This window comes from Zophobas morio, unplaced genomic scaffold (genome assembly GCF_036711695.1).
Source record: "Zophobas morio isolate AGI-343-1 ecotype UQ-CSIRO unplaced genomic scaffold, CSIRO_AGI_Zmor_V1 ptg000014l, whole genome shotgun sequence".
In the NCBI taxonomy this organism is placed as follows: Eukaryota; Metazoa; Arthropoda; class Insecta; order Coleoptera; family Tenebrionidae; genus Zophobas; species Zophobas morio.
Genome location: NW_026972119.1, coordinates 19,989,092 through 20,000,000, shown reverse-complemented (window position 1 = coordinate 20,000,000; position 10,909 = coordinate 19,989,092). Strand labels below are relative to the sequence as shown.

At 32.1% G+C, this 10,909-nt stretch overlaps 2 protein-coding genes across 3 annotated transcripts in view; one reads left to right on the top strand and one right to left on the bottom strand.

Annotated features, from left to right (window-relative positions):
* The window catches only part of LOC135129011 (serine protease snake-like), a 2,023-nt gene extending 1,418 nt beyond the window's left edge, over window positions 1–605 (bottom strand). For both annotated transcript variants that reach the window (XR_010280491.1, XM_064056093.1), the window contains exons 1-2: window positions 476–605; window positions 39–230 (exon numbers count right to left, since the gene is read on the bottom strand). Coding sequence is in view for 1 of the 2 variants with exons in the window: in XM_064056093.1 (XP_063912163.1) it covers window positions 39–230; window positions 476–542 (259 nt within the window). In the remaining variant the exon portion in view is untranslated. The remainder of the gene's footprint in view (window positions 1–38; window positions 231–475) is intronic.
* A 5,658-nt stretch (window positions 606–6,263) lies between these two features.
* Window positions 6,264–8,930, top strand: LOC135128871 (golgin subfamily A member 6-like protein 22). Its single transcript, XM_064055947.1, has 5 exons — window positions 6,264–7,404; window positions 7,465–7,779; window positions 7,837–8,011; window positions 8,068–8,290; window positions 8,691–8,930. The coding sequence occupies exons 1-5, from the start codon at window positions 6,264–6,266 to the stop codon at window positions 8,928–8,930; spliced, it is 2,094 nt and encodes a 697-aa protein (XP_063912017.1).
* The last annotated feature ends 1,979 nt before the right edge of the window (window positions 8,931–10,909 follow it).

Genomic DNA, 10,909 nt, shown 5'->3' with positions numbered 1-10,909 from the left:
TTTTATTTTCGATGCGCACGAAGTTCACTTTTACGTACTGTTTTCAGTTATGTAACCTGGTTGATAAATTTCTGGGCAACAAATAAGGGATATTTCCCTAACTTTTTCGTTACAATAAGTGTATTTCGATAGTTTTTTCCAAGGCCCTGGTACTTCTTCAAACATCCTGCAAATGTGTGGCACTAGACACCTACCTGTAGAGTTACATGATTTAACGATGCAAGGCGGTCCTATAAAAAAATAAAGACGTTGAAATGAGTTCAAAGGGGGACAAATGACGTACCTAGTTTAACGACACCAAAATTAATACAAATATTATACAAGCATTTTAGAAAAATATAACTAGGTACAAAATTTCTTTCATGGTCTCCGGTATTTAACATAATTTTTTTTTCCAAACTGAGAAAACAAAAATTGTTATACACATATTACTTTATTTTCAAAATAGAGGTAGAGAAAGAAGAAATCAACTCACCAACAATGCTCTCTGTATAAGTATTTTTAACCAAGATCATAATGACAACAATCAGGAATTTGTACATTTCTTTACCGTTAAACTTACACTGGAGTATACAGCTTACGCTCTCTGCTACTTTAGTGCTACTTTTATCATCATGCAGATTGGGTAATTACGGCGGGTGAATGCAGGGACGACGACGTTTCCTCTCCACGGTGTACATCAATGAGATCAACACAAGTGACACCTAATGGTTCATTATGATTTGTTAGAAGTAAGAGTGACAGACGCAAAACCCACGTCTTTTTCTTAGTTTACATATTTATTTGTTACTACTTACGTAAAAGTTAATAATATTTACATAAATTGCTATTGTTTTTATTTTATTGACGGTTAACTCCAATTACAATAATGGAACACAAAATAAATATACAAGGATACAAACTTAATTAAACTACTTGATTAATTAATCTAAAATAACAAATAACGACAAGAAAAACTAGCAATAGAAATGAGAACAGATAGAAAATATATATATTCATAAGACACTATTTATAACGCTTAAACTAAAAAGACATAAATTAAAAAAAAATAAAATTCTTAATTAAAGATTGTGTCTGAAATAGTCCCTTTGTCCACGTTTAAACTTGTGTTTACCACTGTTGAATAATACGAAATTATACATATTTCCTCAGATGATTTGCTGTCTTCATCATTCTTAAGATAAGGTGATGCTGGTACTAGACACAAAAATTCTGAACGTCACTGAAGAACGGGTAATACGACTACTGGCTGCAGGAATTAAGGGGACTCGCTAGACGAGGTATAATATTTTTTTGGTTTTTTGTATGAAAAAATGATGTTAATATAGATGTATCATACATCAAACTGCAGCTTTTTTCATATTCTAGAGCGCAGAGATCAGTTCAATCAATTAAAAAAATGTGGCTGAGAAATATCGTAAAAAAGCACCATTGTATGTTTTCTTTTCAAGTTTTTTGAGTCATAACCATCATACAATCGCTTGAAAATGCGCACATGGATAAAACATCACTTTTTACAGGCCGCAAAGTCATTAAATGTTTGTTAGTGGTACAATTTGTTTAAATAATAATGTGTTTATTAAAATCAAAATATATCACAAATTAATGCAAAATGCGTCGAATAATTTTAACAGGAATATCAGAGGAAAATTAATGATCTGGCAGAATTTTCAATAAAAACTAACAATTATTGAAAAAAATGGGTACCAATTCGACAGAATTTGAGCAGTTAGTTCAGTACTTTGCCGATAGGAGCGCCACTAAAATTTACGGAAGCGACTTTCTAGGTAAAACCCTTATCGCCTGCTCTACCATAAGCTGATTGTTAGCATTCTCGGCTGATTTTTCTAATTTATGGCAAGGAACTCAGTTTTATAAGAAGCCGCCAGGACCAGCCGTAGTAATCTATTGTTAAGGAAATTAACTTTTACGCAATGAGGTACTATCATAAAACCGAATTAAAACTGGGGAACTATAATATTTTTACTCCACTCAGGATCCTGAATTCAATACACATGATTACTAAAAATTCATTGTAATATTATTGTTAATATATATTACTTTGTTAATTAATAAAACTAATAAACATATTTATAATAATAATAAAAAATATATAAAATGCAGCTTTTGTTTAACACGTATAAGTAGCTAAGTGTATCTACTACTTATCCCAGAAAGGAGGTGTTTTAAAAAAGCCCTACGCCCAGTAACTTCTCCCTTCATTGTTTACTCGAAAAAAGTGCTCGTATATGTTTTCATTTGCCGAGAGATCATTTTCAAAATATATTTATAATAAAAATATGCAAGTCTTGGTGATGAAAAATGTACTCCTAATAAATTATTAAAGTACATAAAAAAATACAAACAAATTTTATTTATTTAAAAAAATTATCTCGCAAAGGCGAGTTCCTCTTTCTTCTTGAATCAATTATTTCGGGCAATAATGCGCCAAAGTAAAATCTGCCAAGTTTATCTGCCATCTTTTTACATGTTTCTTCGTCTTTATAATTTTTTTGTGTATTTATTCCTTTGGGTGTCCACACAACAAAATAAACTTGTGAAATACCCGTAACAAGCATTTGTCCCTGGACTTGAAAGTAGTAATCATGATTTTTTTTAGTTTCAATTCTTTGTCTGTCCTCCTATCCTCTAGAACCCTGTCTGGACTAGCAGCCAAGTCAGGAAATTGTTTTGAAATAATCAAGCCACACCGTTCAGTTTTTATATTTTTATCTATTTCAAAATACTTGACAGTTTTTTCCTCACTTTGCTGTCCATATTATGTATGACTATTACCTCTAAACGTACTGTACAACAGAGACTCCACAGTTTTAGCTATTGCTGTAGTCGGTCTAAGTTTGTAAATACGTCAAAAATTTGAAGCCGTAACCCTAATTTCTCTTTCTTTTGCCCAAATGTCCCTGTTGCCTAGTGTCTATTTCAATTTGGTCTAAATTCAAAGATAATATTCTCAAAAAACCTCTTTGGCTGTCACAAATGTTTCCACTTCCATGACAGAATCTTCTAAAAAATATTTAAACCATAATCGCAGTCGGGACCAGCATACGTACATTTTTTTACGACATATTTTTTTACGAATACTTTGTCTAAGACGAGCTTGTTTCATAGACGAACAATATTTTTTTGTTATTAAACCAGGGCAGTTTTAATCACAATATATTTACTTATCCCCTCTAAAAAATTGATGACGTCATCTAAAAAATTTTGCTGAATAAATTCTACCTAAAATGGACAAAATATGATGAGTCTCTTCTTGTAATTTATCATCCCATTCATATTTTTTGGATTCGGATATATAGGGTGACTCAAAAAATTTAATAAATGCGTAAATTTATTTTATTGAGTTAATCAGGAACTACAGAACCCAATGCTTTGAAATCTTGCAAATGTTTTAGGGTTATAAAGAGCATAATAAATTTTTAGTCAAAATATATTTGGTTATCTTCTCCAAAAAATTGATGACGTCAGCTCAAAAGTTTGCCGTATAATCCTATTTAAAATGTACAAAATAAGATGAGTCTCTTCTTGTAATTTATCATTCCATTCATATTTTTTGGATTCGGATATATAGGATGACTCAAAAAATTTAATGAATGCGCAAATTTATTTTATTGATTTAATCAGAAACTACAAAACCGAATGCCTTGAAATCTAATGTGAAAAAAAACATAATAGGCATGCAGTCGTCACGTTTCCGAGAGCGAGGGAAGTACTGTCTAAACTCTTTAGACCAATTTTTTTGATTTTCCCATTTTTTCATTTCTCAATTTTTCAATGTTTCAGTTTGGGATTTTTTCACTGTTTCGATTCTGTAATTTTTCTTCCATTTTTAGGTTTTTCAATATTTCAGCTTTGGAATTTTGCAATATTTCGTTTCTTCAATTTTTCAAATTTTTGATATTGTGTTTTCTCGGTTTTTAAGTTTTTCGATATTTTAATTTTTCAGTTTTTAAAGTTTTAGGTTTTTAGATTTCTCACTATCTCGACTTTTCGATTTTTCAGTTCCATGATTTTTCAGTTTGTCGAATTTTTAAATTTTACAATTTTTGTTTTCTTTGATGTTTTGAGTTCTCGATCTTTCGATTTTCTGAGTTTTCAGACTTAGATTTTTTTTGTTGTTCAATTCTTGGATTTTTAAAATTTTAGTTTTTTAAATTTTCCTATTTATCAACTTACTGGGATTTCAATGTTTTGATTTTTTGATTGTTCAATTTCTCGATTTTTTGAATTTTTAGTTTTTGATACGATTTTTTTCAAAAATTTTCAGTTTTTCAATTTATTAACTTTACGATCCTACTTCAGTTTTGCTCGATTTCGATTTCTCAATTTTTCGACATATTACTATTGGGATTTTTCAATTTATCCATTCTTCCATTTCTCGATTCTTCATATTTTCGGTTTCTCGAATTTTTCATTTTTCGATTTCTCAATTTTCCGATATTTCAGTTTTACCATCCCAGCTTAGAAATCATACACCATCCCAGCTTAGAAATCACAATTCCTATTAAACAAAAGTCTTCTAATAATAAACAAAATGTATAAGAAATTCTGAATTCAAAACAATTCTATATAACGATTTATCCAAAATTAACTGGTCTTTTTTAGAAAACTGTCGGGATGTTGACATTGCATGTGGGAAATTCTACACCAAACTGAATAGTATTTTCCAAGTTTCAGTACCTACCTTTAACTAATCGATTTAAACAAAAGAAATTTCCTCCATGGTATAGTCATACAATTATTAGTAACATAAAAAAAGTTTAAGTTGTGGAAAAAGTATAAGCATCACAGAGATCAAAATGCTTACAATGAATTCAAAACCTTAAGGCTTCAAATAAAAAATGACATCTGTAAATCTCATAGAGACTATATACATAACATCGAAAATAAAATAAAAACTGATCCATCTCATTTCTGGTCGTTTATACAGAGTATAAGGCAAGAGAACTATTTTCCAAAAATTATGACATATCAAAATACAGAACTATTGGGTCCTAAACCTATTGTGAACACGTTGGCATCTTTCTTTCAGGAATCATATATTGAATTTGATTTTAATAATATGAAAACACAGTCACAAATTATTACCCCTAATATTCTTAATATAAATCACTTTAGCGAAGACGAAGTTTATAAAGCATTACGTAAAATTAAAAATAAAGTCACTTCAGGTCCAGATCGAATCTCCGCTTTTATCTTGCGTGATTGCGCAAGTATTTTTGCCCATCCTCTGTTTCAAATATTCAATTTATCACTTACAGTTCGTAAATACCTTAATCTCTGGAAAGACTCCATTATATGTCCAATTTTTAAGAAAGGTGACAGAAAGCATATTGAGAACTATCGACCAATTATTTTACTTAATAATTTTTCTAAAGTTTTTGAGATCTTGTTGCACACAGTCATTAATCATTATGAACCATGTTAATTTCTATATTTCTCCACTTCAGCATGGTTTTGTCAAAGGCCGTTCCGTTGGAACTAACTTATGTATGTTCACACAATTCGTGACAGAAAATATTGACGCAGGAAACGAAGTGGACACTATTTACATAGATTTCTCCAAGGCGTTGGACAGACTGGACCACTACAAATTACTTGCCAAATTAAGCTCTTTTGGTTTTTCTGACGACCTAATAATATTTTGTGCTAATTATCTAACGGGAAGAAAACAACGTGTAATGTGTGGTGGTTATGAGTCAGTAGAAATTAACGTTACGTTCGGTGTACCACAAGGATCTGTTCTTGGACCTCTATTCTTCAGTCTTTTTGTAATTAATATTACAGATAATTTAACTTCACCGGCGTTATTGTATGCGGACGACATGAAATAATTTAGAAAAATTACTAGCAGGAGAGATCAGTTAAAATTGCAAGCCGATCTACAGTTAGTTTGTAACAGAAGTAAACAATGTGGCCTCTCAATTAACTCTGCTAAATGTAATGTAGTTACTTTTTCACTAAAATCAAAAGTTTTAATTTTCGACTATGGTATTGATAATGTCCAGATTTGCAGAAAAAATGGTATTAGAGATCTTGGAGTAACATTCAACGTTAAAATGACGTTTATTTACCACTGTGAGCAAATAATGTCAAGTGCACTAAAAAATCTGGGGTTTATTATACGGAACTGTAGAAAATTTCAGGACACTGAAACAATCAAGCCTCTATATTTTTCACTTGTTCGATCAAAGTTAGAATTTGCAAGCATAATATGGTCGCCTGGCTATAACATCCATACGATGGCTCTGGAAAAGATCCAGAGACGATTTCTGAAATTTTTGCTTTTCTTGAGCTTTGGTCATTATCCTAAAAGAGGTTACCCTCATGAAACACTGCTTGATATGTTTAATAAGGAATATGGAAAAATAAAAAAATATGATTTGAAGATTGTATTAGGAGATCTAAATGCAAAAATTGGTCAAGAAAAATTGTTCAGACCAACGATTGGAAAATATAGCAAACATGAAGTTACAAACAACAATGGTCAGATGTTAATAGACTTTGCTAGAGAGAAAGATATGATCATAAAAAGTACATACCTACTTCCAAAAAAAGAAATACACAAAGGAACCTGGATTGCACCAGATGGAAAAACTGTAAATCAAATTGACCATGTCCTAATTGAAAGAATGGAAGAAAGAAATATAACCGATGTAAGAAGTTATAGAGGACCAGATCTGGACACAGACCATTTTTTAGTAGGTGTAAAAATGAAGCAAATAGTACCCTTTGCAAAACACAGGAAGAACCAAGAACGCAAAAACTTAAAAACGTGTGTTAGATTGAAAAATGAGGAGGAGAGGAAGATGTATTTGGAAATGGTGAATGATTGGGTAGCAGGTGAAAGGCAAGATACAGAAGATATAGAAGATTTGTGGTTAGAAGTTAAAAATGAAATAAAAAAAGCGTCTTCACAAAGCACTCAAGAAACAGGTAAGGAAAATAAAAACGAAAGATGGTTTGATAAGGAATGTGAAGAAGAATTAGAAAAAAAGACAACTTTAAGATTGAAGGTATTAAAAAATGAAACAGAAGAAAATTTAATGGCATACAAAGAACAGCGAAAAATATGTAAAAGGCTCTTACGCGAAAAGAGAAGGAAATATAAAGAAAGACTATTAGACGAGATAGAAGAAAACTACAAAAATAAAGAGATAAGAAGTATGTACCAAGGATTAAAACAAGAAAAAAAAGGATACCAATCAAGTCCGGTGTTCTATAAAAACGAAAAAGGTGAACTGGTACGAAATGAAGAAAAAATTTTAGAACTCTGGCAGAGGTACTTCGACAAACTCCTAAATGAGGAAGAAAATGAAGGAATGATAGAAGAAAATTTAAACAACGAAGTTATACATGGTGAAGAAGAAGAGAAAGCACCAAGTCTGAGAGAAGTAAAGGAAATAATATAGAAATTAAAATATAACAAAAGTCCGGGAGAAGATCAAATAACGGCGGAATTACTAAAATATGGGGGAGAGAAGCTAGAAGAAAAGATACAGAAACTTTTAGAACAAATTTGGCTGCAAGAACACATGCCACAAGATTGGAACGAAGCTATTCTCATTCCAGTACATAAAAAGGGGGATAAGATGAAATGCTCCAACTATAGAGGAATAGCACTTCTGAATGTAGTCTATAAAATTCTTGCCTCGTATATAAAAGATCAAGTAATAAAGAAAGTAGAGAAGGAAATTGGGGAGTACCAAGGTGGCTTCAGAGCGAACAGGTCGGTAGTGGACCAGATATTTAGGCTACGTGAGATACAAGCAGAAAGTTTTGAGTATAAAAAAGACACTTTTGTGTTATTCGTAGATTTCAAACAAGCATATGATAGAATCAAGCGCCAAAAGTTATATGAAGCTCTAAGAGAACTAGGTTTGGAAAACAAGCCAATAAAGATGATAAAACTCACCTTAAAAGACACGGACAATAGAGTAAGAATCAAAGGAAAATTGTCAAAAAAATTTAAAGTGAAAGAAGGATTACGGCAAGGGGCCCCCTCTCGCCAATTCTATTTCATTGTGCGTTGGAATACGTGGTTAGAAAAGCCAATTTGAATAGATCTTGGTTGCTATATCACAAAAGTCATCAGTGTCTAGCTTTTGCTGATGATGTAGCAATTTTAACAAGAAGTAGGACAGCACTACATAAAGCTATGGTAAACCTGGAAGAAGAAGCGCAGAAAATGGGACTGCAGATTAATGAAGATAAAACAAAACTAATGACATGGACTGAGAAAGAGTACGATAGTCTAAGAGAATTAAAAGTAAATACAAATACAGGAAAAACGTATCGCTTCAAGGAGGTGGAAACATTTACTTATTTGGGCACAGAATTTTATAGGAAACCAGACATGACAAGAGAAATCCAAAGCAGAATAGTGGCCGGAAATCGTAGTATTTACTCATTTAGGAGCATTATGAACAGAAATTCTTCAAGAGGTCTGAAATTAAGGGTCTACAAGACAATTATTCGTCCCATTGTAATTTTCGCAAGTGAGACATAGACACTAGGAATAAATACACAAAAGATGTTGAAGATATGGGAAAGAAAAGTACGAAGGAAAATATATGGAGGAAAAAAAACAGAAGATAGATGGGAAATAAGAACAAACAATGAGTTGGCAGAGTTATATCATGAACCGAACATAATGGCAATTGTAAAAGGACAAAAGATGGTTCGGACACGTTATGATGATGAAGGAAGAAAGAGTACCCAAGAAAATTTTGGAAAGTGGTATAGGAGGGAAACGTCGACAAGGACGACCAAGAACACGGTGGAAAGAAGGTGTCCTAAAGGACATAGCAGAGGCGAATATTGCAAGCTGGAGGGAGAAACTTAAGAACAGGAAGGAATGGCGAGAAGCAATGAACCAAGCCATGGGCCAACTTCGCCTGGAGTGCTAATTTATATACATATATATGAACTTAATCGAAGATACAGCACACTATTACACTTACATTCCGTCTCCGTTCCTTGAAAATAACAAATACGAATTATACTGGGATCGCACAATACTTACAGACTTAAACAATACAGCTAACAGACCAGACATCATACTTATCAAAAAACACACGAACAAAGCCATTCTCATTGACATTGCTATTCCTAACACAAACAACATTATTCAAACATACCACACCAAGATTTCAAAATATCTACAATTATCGATAGAAATGAAATCCATGTTGAATCTTAAAAAAATTTCAATTCTACCCTTAGTTATCTCTAATGTAGGTGTAGTCCCAAAAAGCTTAGTTGAGAATTTAAAGTCTTTGCATTTGAATGATTCAATAATTGTCAAAATTCAAAAAGCTGTTTTGTTAGGAACATGTCATATGTTTATGTATTTATACTCAGAGGAATTTTTGTAAAGTAGAAGCAACAAGTGATGTGCTACTTTGGAAAATGATAAGGAATAAAAGAGAATGTGATACGAACTGATAAGAAGTTATTCCTCTCTTTGATCCAACTCATCTTCTAAAAAGTATGCGGAACAATCTTCTCACCAAAGAGCTGTTTGGTCTAGATGATAAAGCAAGTATTGAGAGAACAGCTTCTTGGAATTTTTTTGGAAGAGCGTATGGACTGAATCAGATGCTGGGTGACAATGTAAAAATGACGCCAAAGATCTCCATAGACCATGTGAAGCAGAACTTAAGAGGCAAAAAAATTAAAGTTCGTGGTGTTCTTCTTTTACAAATTTCTGTTTCCACCAGAGATTTAGGGAATCCTTACCACTTATTGATGTTCGATAAAGTTCCGATTTATTTTTCTTCATGGATTTTGTCTTTGACAGCGTTAATGGAGGATTTGGAGACTATGGTGGTAAGAGCTCACGTCAATAGCTAGGAGTTAATAATTACCATAATCTTTCTTAACTGGAAGGGAAACACATGTTCAGCAATATAAGATTTGAACCATCTAAAGTTGGAGATCGAACAAAATGCCTAGTTTTACAGGGGGATTATAATTTAATTTGCATTAAAATTGTAACTATCTGGCACACAATTGACTAATCCGAACTACCACTGGTATCTTATGTTTTGTAAAATCAAATTCACTGATCTGAATTCCAGACATAAAACTATCAGAGGCGGAACTAATTTATTTTTTTTAAGAAGAGATAAAAACAGCACATCTTACAGCGTAAAACTGTAAAAATGGCTTGAAAGACTACGTACTACCGACTCATGTTTCTCAAAAATACGTCTAAACTTGTAACAAAGGTAAATTTATCAAGCAAAAAATATTAATTACTAACCTTGTCAAATAACAGTGTTTCAAATAACACTACTTGACAGTAAATCACACAAAAGTATTCATATTTTTAATTCCATCCTTGTTTACCATTGTAGAGGGGAAGAAATAATACGTAGAAGGTATTTCCACAGAAATTATTAATTGTTACCCTAAATTACCTGAGATAAACATATGCCACAATAATTTATGGAGACCAACATTTCAAATCAAAATGTACTACGTATTTGGCATAAATATAGAACTTGTGGCATCCCATGACCTTTTCTGATGCAGATTTCCACAACCACAAACATATAGCAAGAATCACAAAAAACCTTTTAGTCTCTGAAACACAATATTTTTATATTAATGTTGAAACTTTAGTTGGGCTTTTCATCGTTAAACCGACTTAGCTTACTGTCATACTACTCTGCAAAATTATTGAAAAATTCAACTCTCCTATACCAAGATGTATCGCGTATCTCCCTGCGTAATTATTAAACTGAGTTAAATGAATTTTTAATCAAAGAGCAGATCGACAGAGAACACGCAAATTAATTGTGGTGCATTTTAAAGGAATAATACTTGGATAATAATTATTGAGCGGCGCAATAAAGAGATTCGTCCCTATATTATACGCTAG

Coding starts and splice junctions, on each gene's coding strand:
- LOC135128871 (XM_064055947.1), top strand. CDS start 6,264: ATGGCTCTGGAAAAGATCCAGAGACGATTTCTGAAATTTTTGCTTTTC. Junction 7,780..7,836: donor GGACCAGATATTTAGGCTAC/GTGAGATACAAG, acceptor TGTTATTCGTAG/ATTTCAAACAAGCATATGAT. Junction 8,012..8,067: donor AAAGTGAAAGAAGGATTACG/GCAAGGGGCCCC, acceptor ATACGTGGTTAG/AAAAGCCAATTTGAATAGAT.